Genomic DNA, 18,085 nt, shown 5'->3' on the forward strand with positions numbered 1-18,085 from the left:
ATGTAAACATCTGCTTTCATCATGCAAAATGCCTACAAAACTGTGACAATATTTTTTTCTAGTAGCATAGTTTTACATTAGCTCAGTTACGGAAACTGTTAAACCAAAATCCATGATTTTGCAAGTAGAAGATATTCTAAAATTCTTGAAAGATATCCAGCATAAATAATCCAAAGCCCAACAAAGCTAATTGGTTTTCTAAAAACTAAACTACATAGGCTTATTCCTTGCTGTGGTTCCTTGTTCTTTTGATGATAGAAGAGAAAAGACCAGTTTTTGGAGGAGGTCCCATCAACATGGGGGCTTGGTTCTTGTGGGTAATTTTTATCTGGGGGAAGAAAGAAGAAAAACAGAGTTATCCCTTGAGCTAGTTCAATTCCAAGTGTCGGAGATGCCTGAATTATGATTATATGTGATTTCCAAAACTTCTTCATTTAATCAAAGATGAAAGGAAAATACCTGTATTTTTTATGAATGAAGTTACTATGCAGTAAACAAATCTATGTGTAATCATTGTTTCCACAAATACTTTAAATTCTACACACGATCAATATTAAAAATCATATGCTAATAAAATACATGCCAATATGTGATATTACTTTTGAGTGTGGGATTTATTGCTCGCTGTTGATATCTTACATATCTACAAAGACAAATAAGGATTTAAAATTTGGAAAGGACATACATGCTGACAGACCAAGCTGTTGCATTTTATTAAGACGTAAGCTATGTCTTTGTATGTTTTATTAACACATCTAATCAAGCCGTAGTTCTCTTTTAACACAGGACACTGCTTAATTTGAAAACAAAAAGCCAAAAGTTAATACATAAAAAAGGTCAAAAAAGATGAACTAGCATTCTGATTTGTTAATTAATTGTTCATAGAATAGACCCAAATATTGAAAAGCCTATTTAAAACACTTTGTAAGACTGCTCTAAAGCCACCCGTTTTGATTTCTTTGATATAAAACTACGAATCACCTTAAATGAGACAACCTTAAAGTAGATTATGTCTGCAATTTTCTCTAATTCAAGTCTAAATTAGAGAAGACATTTTATGAATGTATGCTATGCTCAAAGCTAATTGAAAGCAATTATCAAAGTGGCATTTTGTCTGTGACTTTAAGATACATTGTAAGATAATAAATGATTCTCATTATGTAATAAAAAGGTCACATCTTGCCTTTGGGCTAGTGACGCTAAGAGTTTTTCAAAAGCAATCCGAGACATTTTCTTTAGTGAACTACGACTAATACAAGAACCATCACTTATTAAATATCAGTTGTCACTTGCATAGTACCCACATCAGAGATGGGTATTTCTTTCAAAAAGAAACACCACCTCATTAAAAACTGGAAAAATATATCTCTTAAAGTGCATACCTGACATTTTCAAGCTAAAATGAATATCCTTCACTTGTCATTCACTAATAGTAATGAAACAAAAAATGTATGTCACGTGGAGAGGCTCATTAAAATATAGATCAGGACATTTCTTGGGGTGGAAATTTACTTTACAATATAAGGAGACAGAAACAGAAAAATCTCAACAGAATGAGTGGGTTGGTTTAACTCTATTAGAGCCTTTACTTTACTCTCCAAATGCTCATTTTCATGCCACCTTAGTTCATTAGTCTCAAATTTCATACATGACCTCTTTTTGTCAACACTGTTCATTAGTATCAAATTTAGCATACGGGCTTTTTTGGCAACCTAGACTAATTTCACGCAGATAATAACTCTCGCTTTCAAAGACTGGCATCAATGTATTTTCTCACAAGAAATTCTGCTTCAGGCATCACTTTGGAAGCCAAAGCTGTAGTTGGGGTAAATTGGCATTATTCCGTTGATGTCACTTTATACCAGCTGATGATCTGGTCCTGGAAAATTGCCTCAAGGATTTTAGTAAGTTTCACATGCTTCAGAAGATGTATTTTGGGGCTCAGGAACAAGTGATGACATCAACCAGATCCTGAGGATCAATACATGACGTAATCTGCAGCTGCTGTAAGTCAATTCTTTGAGTCATAAGAGTTCAGCTTATTGCAAAATTTGGCCATGGTGTGGCAGTAGGAATGGCCTCAGAGTTTTCCCTTGGAGATAAATCATAGTAATTCCATCTTAAAATGAATAAAAGAGCAAAGCTCAAAAGATGGCTTTAGTATGAAGGGGTGAGGTAATCCTGAGACCCCATACAGATTGCATGTTGGATTGGGGCTGTTCAATGCTCCTGCGGATGAATGCAATTACATATTGAGAAAATGTTTATCATTTGTAATGTTCTTTTTTGGCTTGAGCCATCTGTTTCAGAGACCATGACCTCTTCAGTATGTTGTATCCTATCAGCTGAGATCAGCTAAGATGCCTGAACATGATTAACCGCTCATGCACGTGGGGATGGAGTCCTATATGCATTTCTCCAAGATATATTTTCAACTGTTATAAATTGGCATGATTCCAGCGGTGTAAGATATATTTTACATTCTGAAAATACAAAAATAAAGTGTAAAAAAGTTTTACTTATGCATGGTAGTGTATTAGTGTATGTTAACATTACATTAGTTAACAATGATAACCATCGATTCCTTATTTTCCTGCTGGAAAAAAAAAAAAAAAAAAAAAATAAAGATTAAAAATCTTGGGTGATAAAAAGAAGTCAGTATGCTTGTAATACAGGCTGGATCACCACACTACCTTGCCTGAAACAGGCTGATTTTGTCTTTCTCAAGCCCTTCAGGCACTGTATTTCTGCCCTGGCCTCTCACTTCTGCTCCTGTCTTCATACTGGCAGCGCTGCCAGAGTTGGTGCTGTGAGTTTGGGTGACAAGGGACAGTACACACTTTGAGATGGGAAGAAGCACTGAGGGTCTCAGAAAGAGAAATAGTGTTGTAGGACAAAGTAGGACTAAACACAAAGTGCTGCATGGGAGACTAAAATGGACAAAAAAAAAAAAAAAAAGACAAAAATCTTTAACTACAAGCAACCAAGATTTAGTTTAGTTAAAAATAAAGAACTCTACTTAAGTATAGATATGTATACAGATTCTGTGTGCTTGCACATGGAGTATCTAAAGATTAAATTTTATCATTCAGTTTCACTTTCATTCAGCAGGCAACTTCATATCTTTTTTAGTAGAAGCACAATTATAAAAGCTTTAAATAAGACCCACTTTTTTTTTGTTTTACATTTTTCCGAGGTGAATCTGTGATTTACACAAACACACACATGCATGAGAAAAAGATTGCTCAGACAAATACCCCAAAAGCTCAAAGCCTAATCTAAAATATTTTTAGGAACTGATGATACCCTGACAAACGTACTCATTTTTAGGAACCGATGATACCCTGTCAAACATACTCATATGAATTACTACTGAATTCTGGAAAATCATTTTTGAGATTGCTTACTTGGTTTTATTGAAAATATGTAACAACTTACAGAAAATATAGAGGAAATTTTAAACATAGAATCATAGAATGGTTGAGGTTGGAAGGGATCTTGAAGATCACAGTATCACAGTATGCTAGGGATTGGAAGGGACCTCAAAAGATCATCTAGTCCAATCCCCCTGCCGGAGCAGGAACACCTAGATGAGGTTGCACAGGAAGGCGTCCAGGCGAGTTTTGAATGTCTCCAGAGAAGGAGACTCCACAACCTCCCTGGCCAGCCTGTTCCAGTGCTCTGTCACCCTCACTGAGAAGTTTCTTCTCAAATTTAAGTGGAACCTCTTGTGTTCCAGCTTGAATCCATTACCCCTTGTCCTATCATTGGTTGCTACTGAGAAGAGCCTGGCTCCATCCTCATGACATTCCCCCTTTACATATTTATAAACGCTAATAAGATCACCCCTCAGTCTCCTCTTCTCCAAACTAAAGAGACCCAGCTCCCTCAGTCTTTCCTCATAAGGGAGATGCTCCACTCCCTTAATCATCTAGTTCCAACCCTGCTGCCATGGGCAGGGACACCTTCCACTAGACCAGGTTGCTCAAAGCCCCATCCAGCCTGGCCTTGAACACCTCCAGGGATGGGGCAGCCACAGCTTCTCTGGGCAGCCTGTGCCAGTGCCATAACATAAATTAGGGGAGTGCTGAAGGGCTGCTGGAAAAAAAAAAAAACTCCTATGTGGCACATTTGGGGCAAATTTATACTTAAGAATAGGTAAAATAGGGAAATAACAAAATTCCATTTGGGGGAAAGTAAATAGCCACATGAATTGCTAAGCTATCATGGATGTTTGTTGTAAGCCCGATACACAACATTATAAGATAAACTTGAACTGTTGAAGCCAATGGCAAAACTCATTCACTAACCGAGGCCAAGATTTTGTCCTCTGAGTTCATGATCACAGAAATTTAACGGGCTGGTGTATCTAGTAAATAGATTTAGTAGAAAAATACCGCATGTGCAATTTCAAAATCACCTTTCCAGTATTAGAAAGTGTGTCCAATGATGTATTCGTGAGCAGGAACACCAGATCTTATTAAAAATAGCATAATTCTTAAAAGAAGAGATGGTAATTGTTCCCTATTTGTCGACAGCAAATTTTCTGATAAAGGAGAAGCCTGAATTTGTGATACTGAAGATATTTATAAATGCATAAACGAGACATTTATTTGTTTCAGGAGCAGGTCAGAGTTTCAAAATATGCCTTGAAGCTACACTAATACAATGCATCCACTAAATGAAATGCAGTGAGTGAGCATCAACAATTTTAGTGTGATAACCGTATCTTTTAGGTCAGTCAATTTTACTTTCATGTTCCTTTTCCTACAATATCTGCTGGTTACCTTCCTGTTCCTGACTTCACAGAATGCCTGAATATTTACTATTAACACAGAGCATGGTGCTATAAATACGGGTACTAACGACATTGCTAAAAGACAACAGAAAACTGGAAACAGAGATAATCAGTTCTGCTAATAATATTTCAATAAATGTTAAAGAAAGAAACCCTGTATTATAAGGACAGAGGTAAAAAACTGTCAGAAAAAGACTTATCGAGTTGGATCTGTCACTTTACGGTCACTTTTTTTCATGCTATCAGCAGGGTTTGGATGTTGGGAGTTTTGAGGCTATGAGGGTTTTCCCACAGTCCAGATGCCCATATGCCGCTCCCTGACAGGAAATGGAGGGATGCGACACCACTGTGTCACAGGAGTACCAAATACTTTTGTCTTCCCACAGGTGATCGAGAGCTGTACTGGGTACCATGATATGGATAAGACCTATAGAATGTAGGCAGTGCCAAACAAAATTAACTTATGATTGCATTATGTGGCATTTTGGTCAAAATCTCTTCAGATCTAGATCGGTTGTTTTAAATATAGCATTATGCAACACATCTTTTAAATAAATTTCTTAACAATATTATTGTGCAAAGTGCAATCAAATCTAATCAGTTTGGCATTAATTAAGCTCTAATAATATACTCTAGTCTCTCTCCTAAGTAGTGTGATCCGTTTCCCCTTCACACAGGTAGATTGGAAAACATTACAGTGTCATCATAATTTTTAAACATACCGAGAAAATGACAGAGCTGCAAAATTAAAATAAATGATTAATGGCATTTTTTTCATGTTTTGTACTAATAGGTATCACTGAGGTTTTAAATTAATAGAGCTGTCAAGCTCAGGGTTGTTTCAGATCCAGCACAGAACTAAAATGGAAATTATGTATTCCACAGACACCTAAAGATGACACTTTGGAATATTTTAAATTTTAATTAGTAGGTGCAATTGTTTTTCCCCCCTCCTCCCTAAAACCACTGCAAATTAATTGGCAATTAGTCACAACTAATTCTTTTCTTAACAATCTGAACTGGAAAGAAAGGTGCATTACATGTTAGAGTATTTGTCTGGGGTGCAGAAAGCACACATGCAGTAAATTGCTTTGTCAATTACAAAAACTACTGTTGTGAAATTAAGAAAAAATGTGCATAGGTAAACAAAACTAATTAACGTGCAGTGTACCTGTGAGCACAAAAAATAATGCCCAGCTGCAAAATAAAGTGTTAGAAACTCAGTAAATTGCTCTGGCCTTGAAACAGAAATGTGTGTACATCGTTGCCCAAAAGGGCAAAAAATGCAGCATTTTAGTATAACACCAAAAACTTTTCCTAGCAATGAACTCCAATTTATGGCTTAACTATGTAATAATTGTCTAATATTCTACTAAAATCAGCCACCTTATCTAGGACCCAGTTCCTCTTTGCTCTACAGAAGCAGACACAAAAGTTTAAATTCTCCCGTTATAAACAACTGATATGAAAATATTTCTACATTCAGTGACATGGAAAGAAGATACTTTACAGACAGAGTCCAGAATACAGCTGCAGCTTCTTCATGCGATCCGTGGGCTGTTGGAGCCAATGGATCTACGTGAAAGCAAATCTGGGACTCTTAGTTTTCTCACCCAGCTCTGGCATATAGTGAATATTAGTAAAAGCTTTTTTTTTTTTTTTCCAGTTCTTGTTTCTCTCTGGGTTTAACTGCAAAGGTAGGACTTCAATAGGACCTCTGTGCTCAGGCTCATCACATCTCTAGGGACTAAAGGAAAGGCCAGAGAGAAATCATTCATTCATTCATTCAAAACTTATTTTTAAGGTGCATTCAAATTGTAATATTTTGAAATATTATTTCTGAGTTTCATTATTAAATGGCTTACTACAAGTTTTCCTATCAGTCAATAATTCTAAAATTACAATGTGTTTCAGATGTCTATGAAACTATATTTCTGGCAATCCATTAGGTGGGCTCTGACCATTGATATCCATTTTTGTTCCTTCATTTAAGCAATATTCTGGCATCTTCTATAGATATTTCTGTCTTCTACTTTTAATCTAACTTTGCTAGCAGCTCGACACTTTTTCAGATATGATGCCAAGCAAGTCAAGAATAGATGAAAGAACCGAAATTGCAGTTATTTCTAATCAAGATGGAATATTCTTATGGATTTTTTCAAAACAATGCTAATAATTTATGTAGCTAAATTGAAAGATTACTTTTCTTAAAAAAAAAATCCTGATGGCCAAAGCTAGAATTTTATTGAATTAACTTGAGAGTCTTTGAAGTTTCATTACTATTAATGACCTGTTTGGCGATCAGGTGAAACCATAGATATCTTTCATGTTGCTATATTTGTCTGGGAGAGCTCTGATAGAATTTCCTCTTCAGCTAATCAGAGATGTTTAACATAACATTAACATTATCATCTTTCCTTCTCCCAAAGACTCCTCTGTAAAAAACAGTGAAAACAATACAATTTGACGCTCAGATTCTGCATCTTATTAGACCAGAGCAGAGCAACTTTGTCAGGCACCACAGTCTGCATGTGTTCAACATACTGAATAATTCTGAATGATGGATTTTTAGAACAAGACACTCACATTTTTAAGTATGCACAGAACCTACAGGAATGCATTCCTGCTCTCATCTAGGGATGCTAGGTGCACGAACAATAGAAGATCATAAAAGATGTTAAAAGAAGGACACAACAATTTCTTTAGTACTAAAACTGACCACAGGAATGAAAAATCACAGATCACTGCATTATCTATCACATCCCACAATGTATTCTCAGAGCCCACACTGTCATTTTGGGGTAACATGGTCTCAATATGCATAAGAAGGGACAGCTGTCAGCAACTTGTGCTCGTCAGCAACTTTTTTCCAGTCAGAAAGGAGAAGTAGCAAAGATAAACTTGTTGATTCCTTCAACAGGAAATAACCTTCCAAGCGTGCCTGTGCAGCCTGCATCCCATACATAGCAGGGATTTGGTGCAGAACTTCATTAACTTAATACGCACAACAGAATAGCAGGAGAACTTTGATGAGGTTGAACCTGATTTCTTGAAAAATCATTTACAAAATACTCTCATTTATCTCAAAATCTGAAGCAGAAACAGAAGAGGACTTCTGAGCTTAACCACTTGCACCTTGGGCCAGGGTTGATTCAATACCTCCTGCCTGTATGAATTTCTCACTTGGTCTCTGTAATATTTATAGGTCAGTCCCTAAAACTACTGAACTTAGTTGACACTGAAGTTCCTGAGATGACCATACCAAAATAAAACGTGTGTTATTTCAACAACAGAACAAGGTGCACGGGTCTCTCCTCTAGAACTAGTGAGATGGTATATCCAAGCAGGCCCGCACTGCGTGGAGACAGTAGCTTCTGTTCTTAAAGCCATATAGTCAGTAAACTAATAAGCGCCTTCCCTCATCTCCTAATGCGAAACAAGAGGCAGCATGGGAGTGTCCCCCCATGTCTTGGTGCATGATGTAGGAGTGCCAGCATCTTCATACATGGGCCCCAGTTCCTGTAAGAGCTAGGAAAAGAATTTCCTAAGAGGGGAAATAAAAGGAAAAAAACAAGCTCTCATATGTTTCCTAAGGAACTAAACTCATGGATTTCTTTATCTCATCATCACTTTTTTTTTTTTTTTTTTCCCCATTTAAAAACTGGCTTTCAGGTAATTTTAGAGAGAAAACTGCAGTTTTGTCTCTGGAGAAGACAAAAGCTTATGATTCTTACATTGGTCTCCTCGTGTTTTTTTTTTTTTTTCTGAAATTTGAGCTCTTGCAGGTTCAAATAATTGGCTACACAGTTGGCTACACATGGGAATTTATTTTAAGGTTTTTTTCCAAATTTGATTTTGGATACACATCACTGAGATATCCCAATACTTATGTAATCAAACAGACTTCGGCTTCAAAACAAAAACCCCTCTGAAGCGCACACTTAGAAATCAAATCTTAAACTTGACTTGAGAGAACGCCAACATTCACCTTTGTCATTGTCTGAGCAGAAATTCCCAGATACTCTGCAGACAACTTCAAGGAAAAACTCCAGTGTAGTTAGAATTAGTGGGGAGGGGAAAGGTTGAACTATACATGTTTTTTCCTTTGTAAGACGTAAAAAACAGAGCAGGGTAGATGTACAATAATGCAGGGAGCAATTGCAATAAAAACATTAAGCTCCCCAGCAGAGAAAAAACATTTCCAGAAAAATGAACAATGTAACATAAAATAATAATTCTATATCTAAATTCATAAATGCGCAGTAGTCTAGACAAATAGTTCATGTATTTTCTTCTCAGAGGAAATAAATACACTCAACAGTATGGTTTTCTTATGTACCACAAAGTATATTCTCTTAACAATGGTATAGCAAAAAGGATGGGTTTCACAGGAAGGTATATGCCATTTCTATCCCCTTTAAAAGGGTACTTCAACTGGACAGCAGTAATTATCAGTAATAATTTACAGTTTCCTCAAGGCAGTAATTGAAATGTAAGAACTGTCTCTTTTTCCAGGTTTGTCCTCAATCGTGCAGGCAGCTTCTGCTAGCATTATCAATCAGATAGCAGGGATTTTGCACAGAGCAAGTAATCAAGACAAAAAAAAAAGCACATGTTATTGCCAACATCCTTCCATAAATTCTCTTCTGTAATCTGGCAACTGAAAAATTACATGTCTTTTTCTTGAACAAGTAACTGCTGGGTTCAGTTCTGTTGATCTGCACTGAGCCATCGCTGTAGAAGAGGCAAAGATAATGATATCTCTTAACTCCAAAAGGTTTCCTGGAATAAATCTCATAAAATCCCCACTGCTCTGCCTTCACACAGTGTGTGGTCACATGGTTCTCCTCTCATTGCAGAATCCGAGCGCTTACCATAGAGAACTAGAGTTCAGGCACTCTCCCCGCTGTTCAGCTGTACGCTATGGTGTATCTGGCAAACATGAACTATCTCAACCCTTTTATTTCATCCTAACCCATACAGTATCAGCTGCCACACCTGTTAGCACCTTACTGAAGGTGCTCCCTTTTACTTTTTTGTGTAGCCTTTAATTTTACCACAGACAAAGTTTATGAAAGTGATATAGTTCCCTGGTTTGGAGAACTACTCCCATCTGTAGTGGGATTTCTTCTTTGTCACATTAATGGTTTGTGATACTTACAAGCTTCAGGGCTACAGTAATTTATCTACTTAAAACCACAGGTCGTCTTTAGGGAAACAAAATTAGTAAAATTGGGTATTAAAAGATTTTATTATGACTATATTCAACAATTGAGAGCTTAAATTTCTTCAACATCTTCCCCAACTGCTTGGTTAGCTTCTATAATTATCAGTGAGATGAACATGGGAAGTTCTTGGAGCTACACCTTTCTTGTGTTGTCTGTAAACAGTTACTCAAAGAACATCCTCTGAGTAACTTCCTCCCTATCCTATCCTATCCTATCCTATCCTATCCTATCCTATCCTATCCTATCCTATCCTATCCTATCCTATCCTATCCTATCCTATCCCGATTGCTGTTTACTGAAACAAAAGACTAAATAATTTCCTTCATTTCTCCATTAAACTGTAAGGATTTTTAAAATATTAGTTCTATTGTATAATTCAATCAGCACAGTCAAGAATTCAGCTTTAAATAAAACCTCCTTGATATGAACTCAAAAGTACAATGGAAAATCTTCCTAATTTTTTAAATAATATTTTTTTACTTTGTGCATTTTAGCATCAAAACACTGGCTCTTCCTTAGCAATAGAGACTATAAATCTGATACAACTTCATAAATAAGCGATCACATTGGGTAAAGGGATGCTGGGACTGCACCCTTTGAGTATTTTCCAAACTTTTGAAATAAATGCTTTTTTATTCCATCCTAACCTGTGGGAAAAAATAGCATCATAAATTGAAAATGCAGTGGGTGTTGAACTATATAATAGTGTGTGAAGATGTTACATAATTAAACTGAATTAATGCTGATGACAATGATTGTCTTTTAAATCAAAAGAGTCTCTATTATTGAAGAAATGAAAGTAAATAAAACAGTTAATATATCTGATTATTGTAATTGTTCTTGCTCATTTAAAAATTTCCTAAGTTTTTCATTCAGCTCTCTTCCCAGAGTATTCCAGTATCCCCAGTATTCCCCATATGCTTACCGTGCAAGGGGTTTGCATCCAAGGTTCCCCATCTATCTGCATAGGCAGAGACTTGCTGGTCCTAAGGTAATATATTTCACAGTGTAAGTAAAAGTAACTAGACAAAATTGATAAATATATTTGTTAAGGACAGATACATGTGATAGCACACACATATAATCCTGATTTACCCCTAAGTTTCTATGTAATCTCCAGTATGACCCAACATCCTTACAAAAATAACTTGGTCACTTAGTAGGCTTAGTTTGATTTTCAACACATAAAGCAAAACCATTGCAAACATTCAGACATCTGGGTAGTAATACGCAACTCTCCATGGGAGAATAGTCTGTAATTTGTGAAATAAAGAGTGAATTATTCAAGAACTTCAGGAATAAACCTTATTAACTGAAAAGACGAAGGAAACTCTGCTATTTTTTATAATTTAGACTGACTACTACAGAGGAAATAAGAAATAAATTTTAGCTCTATCATCACCATATATTAGAACCGTAAAAGATGATTTTATGCTTGTGTCTAACTCTGGGTTAGACAGAGCACTCACCTAACATGACAGTTGTACTGCATATGTACACCACGCTATAAATTTAAATTGTTAGTAAAGGGCCACTAATTTTAATGTAAAGTTACAGTCAGTGTTCCATGTCTAGTTTTGGATACCACATTAAGAGAAGTATAGACAAATGAGGGAAATAAAAAAAAAAAAAAAAACAACAACGATGGTCTTCTTGGGTCTTTTCCAGCCCTACACTTCTACATTATAATAGTTTGCATGTAAGTCTATTAGAAATAACATGACGTAGATAAGTCTAATAATGGAAAAATGAGTCAACTGAGCACTCATATTGGTCAATGGAAATTCCAGCTTGGATGTGATTTGAAAACGACTAACAATTCGCAGGATTCACCACTGTCATCTATGGCCATAAGTGGAAGAACGGAAGAATGCTCAATGAGCTGTCACTTTATAGGTCTGGAAGGGTTTCAGTTCTTTTGCAGTTGTGGTCCTGCTGAGGTGGAATTACACAACTTATATCTTAGTATCCAGAGAAGGTTGGAATTTCTCTGTGATCTTATTTCTCTTCCTCATCCACATGAGAGAGTACTTTTGAAGTCGACATCACCCACTCCTTAAGCAGAGTATCAAAAATTTGCCTGGCACTCTGGCAAATCGTACTTTTAATCTTAAAGTTTTTATTGCTGCTCTTCTGTCTTATGCTCATTTTAGGCTTTTGGGGCTTGTAATTGCACAGCTTATGATTTTATTAAGATTTTGGAAAATTCTTCCTGAGAAATTCTTCACCAAGGAAGAGTTGTCCATCTCTCTCTTTTTTCCAGTCCTTATCTAATCCACAAATTAGAATAATTATTTTCTCCGTGAGTCCTAATCCAAGTTTCCTCTATTGTGAATGTTCTGGTCACTTTTAGCATGGTAAATGATAAAACACAACTAAATTGGCATGCTCCATCATTAGGGGCTTACACATACCAACACATTTATTAATAGTTACTTGTCAGTGTTCAGTAAACAACAAATAAATTAAAAACAGAGCACTTTGACTTCTACAGATCAAAAAAGTGCTTTAAAAATACTAATTACATGCTACTATTCCCTGGTAAGGTATGCATTATAAATGGGTTAAAATGTGTCAAAGTAATGTTAAATGACGTTTTGCTCAAAACTGGGCAGAGCGTATGTCAATAATAAAACCCAAGATGTTCATGCCTTACTCATTCTGCTCCAAATGGTTGATAATATTTCCTCATAGGTTGAAATGACAGTTGAACATAACATGTGAAGACTGAATGTAAACACCCTTTTTCTAGTTTTTTGACACACTTAAAGAAAGGAAGATGTATGGGCATAGAATATGGACGGAATAGATGGTACTTTCACAAGAAATAAGTATAGTAATTATGACTATTATTTTCTCTACACCAATGCAGTGCAAATTAAAGCTGCCGATACCTGATGACAACAGATGAGCACTGGGCAAGCCGCCTTCCAGCACTTTTCAGACCTGTGTATATCTGTCCCATCTCCATGGCTCCTTCCAGACCAACCACTTCCATAAGCTGGTCACTTAGATCTGCAAAAGTTGAAAAAAAACACCACATTTTGTCTAGACAGGATTTTGACTATGGTCACCCTGACTAGCAAAAATTGTGAGAAGACCAGCTGATAATAAAAGATGTGGAGAACAGAACCGACAAAAATGATGATTCTTAAGAAGCGATTGCAGCTTTAAGGTTGGACACTTCTGGGTCTGCTGTCACACCATTCTAAAATATCCTGACCAAAATCATTCTAAAATACAATAATAATATCCATGATTTATTTTAATACGTAAATACTGAAAAAATAATCTTATTATATGAGAAAATAGGAGAGATTCCTCAATTTATGTTACCTGACACTCATAGAATGAGATGTTTGCAGTTTAGAAATTTATCCTGTCCATTGTTTCAACAGATATCTAAAATCTGGTAAAGAAAAAGTCAGTGCTCCAGACCCTATTGGATTCCCGTCTATACAATACTTTCCAGATGATGTGTAGAACTCTAATTCAGCCTTTGTGCGCGTGCATTATTATAGTCTTTAATTATAAGACCACATATTATTTTTTGCATTGGATCTTTGTCTCAATTAGTGAACAGATTCATTGCCAACAGGGCAGAAAAAACCCTTATATCAGCAACTATTCACCTAGCTTTACTGAACTTTGTATTGCTTGTTTGCACCCAGTTACGTATTTTTGTTTCGCACTGCTTTTTGATTACATAGCATTTTGGCATAAAAAAAAATTAAAATAAATAAATAATGTCTCTGGCAAAATAAATATTAGTTTACTTGACTTCAAGGAGCAAGGACAAATTCTGTCTAGAGTTTCAGATACAGAGACACAACCAGAAGCCTAAATGGTAATACAGCAATCTGGTTTGAGAAGCAACCAAGCAAGGTAATGAAATATTACCCAGAATCAGCTAGGGTGTTTTGTATGAAATGTTTTATGTGCTCCTGTTTAAATACACGTTGCCAAGACCAAATGGAGAAGAAAAAGATACTTTTTTTTTTTTTTTTTTGGCTGTCTATTTAGGTGCGCTTGATAGATTGGGTGTTAATATCCATGTTTCCAAAAGCTAAAATGTTAGACTCTGTCATCACGCTGAAAAAACAAAGAAGGGAGAGCACATTACTCTTTGTATATTGTAAACCCTTCAACCCTTAATGAAGGTAGAATTTCATGCTAATTATCATATCTATGAGGCTAGTCCAAAGTTTCACACCGAGTCTTTTCTGTTCACTTCTTTGGACTTTGAATAAAGGTAATTAACTGCAACAAGTACTGGGATAGGGGGGGAAAAAGTATTAAAAGCAAATAGGGCTTATGGTCTGGGTTATTCTGCTTCCAACCAGAAAATCTGACACTACTCAAAGCCTTCATTTTTCTTCTTATATTTTCTTAATAATCTTTGCTATTTTCATTTCCTTATCACAGTGGAATCAGTTCCATATAATATTAATGAAGCAAAAATAAACCATATTCTTTCCTATAAAGGAAAAATAATAAGGTGGACAAAAAGTTAAAATATACGACAAGATCAATTTTAACTATACATTTTTATACTTTGCATCCCTGTAACATGTGTAAACCCAGTTTTGTATGTCTGGCTTTCTGCTGAATTACTTTTATCTTAAAATGTTTTCCTAATGTTACTTGCTTTTAAACTTAACTCAGATTTAAACAAATTCTGCTTTTCTTGATAACCATAGGGATTTAAATGGGAAAGTCCTACTCATTTGCAAAAGCTATTATATTATAAAAGCACACAGAACTTTATAGATGTATTAAATCATTAAAATGTTTCCAGCCACAGAAAACATCAAATTCCTATTCACTGGGTTATTAGAAAATTATTATTTTTTAAATGGGAGAATAATTAAGAACAGATTTTTATTACTGACAGCTCAGGCAACATATGCAAGACTCAGAATAGTGACATTTGCAGTGATATAAATTTGATGCATCATTTTTCAATAGCTGTGAGATTAGTGCCAGTAACAGCAGGTAACCAAGGGCCAAATCCTGCCCTTTGATCTATACCGCACATCTCAAAAAATGTGGTATGTTAAACATTGGAAGATGGAACTGAAAAACAAATACTCTTATCTACCAAAAAAGTAAAGCCTTTTCAAAAACTTCACATTTGCAGTGGCACATTCCCAAAGTGGGGTTATTTTAGGCCAAATATGTATATTTTTAGAATCAAGCTTAAATTAGACATAACCTTCCTTGAGAAACAGTAAAAACTAAAGCAAATGTAACATGCAATTATCGACTTAGGGTTAGTCTGCACTCCTGCCCTCGCTAATATATTTGACCTAATGCTTTTGCATAGTCATATCCATTTCAAAAAATCCTTGTGCTGTATTGACTTTGGCAAGAACTCAGAGTGAGCAAAAGTGGAAAAGGGAGTGTGTGTATTTTAGTCCCTTTCTTCAAAGATGTTACATGGCTATAGGTACACTGGTTGAATATAAAGGGTCAAGACATCAATGAATGGATTACATTTGTTCTTAAAAGGTCCCCACCAAAGACTCTGAAAGAGACTATGCTCTATTAAAAGAGATCAGGTCTTCTATTAAATTAAAAGATAGGAAAGGGGAAGTCATTCTTCATTCTGGCGGAAGGTTATCACTGATTTCTCAGAAAGATCTGTGCTGCCCTCTGCACTGCTCAACATATACCCCTAAATAATCTGGAAATTGAAGTAGATAGTGAGTTCCTGAGGATCCAATGAAGTAAAGACAAAAGCCAATTATAAAAAAAAGCTTAGGAATTTCACGGTACTGAGTAATGGGCAGAATACACAAAGGCAGAAAATTCAATACATGTAAGTCAATGCCCATGAGGGGAAACAGAGCTAATTACAAATAACGAAGCTAACTATAGATATGTAGACTGTTATATGGATATATATTACATTTGAAAATAAACACGGATAGTGTGTGTCTGCATGTTTATGTCCATATATACATGCATATTTATTTTGCTGGGCTACAGTTAATAATGTCCTGCAGAAATTAAGATTATGGAGTTACTGTGGCTACTTCTACGAAAATATCAGCTCAATCAGAGAATTATAGAATGGTTTAGCTTGGAAGGGACATTGAAGATCACCAAGCTCCAACCCCCCTGCCATGGGCAGGGACACCTCCCACTAGACCAAGTTGCTCAAGGCCCCATCCAGCCTGGCCTTGAACGCCTCCAGGGATGGGGCCTCAACAACTTCTCTGGGCAACCTGTTCCAGTGCCTTACCACTCTCAAAGTGAAAAATTTCTTCCTAATATTTAATCTAAATCTACCCTCTTCCAGTTTAAAGCCATTCCCCCTCGTCCTATCACTACATGCTCTAGTAAAAAGTCCTTCCCCAGCTCTCCTGTAGGCCCCCTTTAGGTACTGGAAGGCCACAATAAGATCTGCCCGGAGCCTTTTTTTCTCCAGGCTGAAAAACCCCAACTCTCTCAGCCTTTCCTCATAGAAGAGGTGCTCCAGCCCTCAATAGTGATCAAATATCATCAATTATTATGATTGGTGCATCCATGCATAATAGAGTTTGTAGTTCTGGTCCACTCAGCAATGCACAGGAAGATATAAAATAACTGGAAATGACAGAGCAACAAACATGGTAACAAATATGGACCAGCTTCCGGATGAAAATAAATTAGACTAGGACCCTTCAGGAAGTCAAGACATGAATGGAGGAAAGAAAAGAAAATAACGAGTGTCATGGAGACGGTGAAGACAGTACTGTAATTAAGTATGTCTCAACATGCAAGAACCAAGGAGTTTCATAACTCTTCTAGAACAAACAGGAAATCCGTTTTACATAATACTTTGTTATACCATGGTGCCATACTAGACTTTGAAATTCCCTAAATCACAAATTGGTATGTATTAGGGAGGGTGTCTTAATGGAAGAATCACTTCAAGTTTGCTCTCTTATCCTTTATTTCTAATCATGCAACACAGGTTGACGTTAGAGATCAGATACGGGGCTACATGAACTTGTGGGTTGCATTGTCTTCTCATACATCTTATAAACTGTAGACCAGAATAATGAATGCTGCTGTTCACTAAACGTCATTCATCACTTGAAACAGTTTACAATGTGGACTTTTCCATGACACGTATTGCAACTGTGTTTGAGACCTAATTCAGAAAGTCACTTCTTTTCAATCCTCAAATTATACTCCGAAGTTACACACTCGTGTCTGCATCTGTGTGTGTCTCTACCAACTATAGAGCAAAAAATGTATCTCTTTTTAGGCATGTTGTATTTCTTCTGTGCTCTACAGATTTTATTCTAAGGAGAAAATAATCGATCGTTGACTGTTGTTGATTGTGCTGATAAAATTCTCCAATGCATACTTCACCTATTATAACCAGTTTTAGGCAGTTTAGGTTTAGGAAACTGAAGATTAGATTGTCAAAAATAACTTAGCAGCTAACAGTGAACAACAGCAACTACCAGATACTGAGCAGTTTTTCAATCTAGCCAGGTCATTTAGCTGCCTAAATGAGAACTGAAGTCTCATAGGTAAGCTATCCTGGAGAGCATCTCAGTATTAGTGCATTAGGAAAGTGTTTTGTGACTGGTGCCTTAGGGTTCTTGAGTCCGTTTGTTCTACTTTGAGCTCTGTGAAAGAGCTGAAGGCTCTCACTTGTTTTCTATGCGAATGAACCATTAGAGTGTGTGGGAATGTTTTCATAGCACCATGCCTCTCCTGCCCTCTTCCACAAACCAAAGCACTTCACGTGTCTCCTCATATTAGCCCCGTCAGTAAACAAAGCCAGCTCTCCCGGGGGAGCGCTGCTGTCAGCAGATGGTGACTAGCATGCAAAGGGGCATTCGACCCCTTGCACTCATTCCTGATGGGGAGATAAAGTCACTAGGGAGATGACTGCCCATTTCTTCCCATCGGGCAGCAGGAGAAAGAGAAGTCCAAACAGAAACTTGCACAAGTGGCAGACAAAACACCATACGCCCTTTATAGCGCTTCCCAAGGCACGAAGAAACACACTTGGAAACTTGAAAAAGTTCCCTAGTGAGGAGTTTACGTTATCCAT

The 18,085-nt window shown here is 36.5% G+C and overlaps 1 protein-coding gene across 4 annotated transcripts in view; it reads right to left on the bottom strand.

The window, feature by feature from the left end:
- Positions 1–220: 220 nt before the first annotated feature.
- Positions 221–18,085, bottom strand: part of DGKB (diacylglycerol kinase beta) — a gene marked incomplete at both ends in the record, with an annotated part of 333,552 nt that continues 315,687 nt past the window's right edge. For all 4 annotated transcript variants that reach the window (XM_082479865.1, XM_082479864.1, XM_082479867.1 and 1 more), the window contains 3 exons: positions 221–328; positions 10,952–11,012; positions 12,921–13,041. In XM_082479865.1, the coding sequence (XP_082335991.1) occupies positions 221–328; positions 10,952–11,012; positions 12,921–13,041 (290 nt within the window). The remainder of the gene's footprint in view (positions 329–10,951; positions 11,013–12,920; positions 13,042–18,085) is intronic.

The sequence above is a fragment of the Vanellus vanellus genome (genome assembly GCF_965231255.1).
Source record: "Vanellus vanellus genome assembly, chromosome: 2".
Lineage (NCBI taxonomy): Eukaryota > Metazoa > Chordata > Aves > Charadriiformes > Charadriidae > Vanellus > Vanellus vanellus.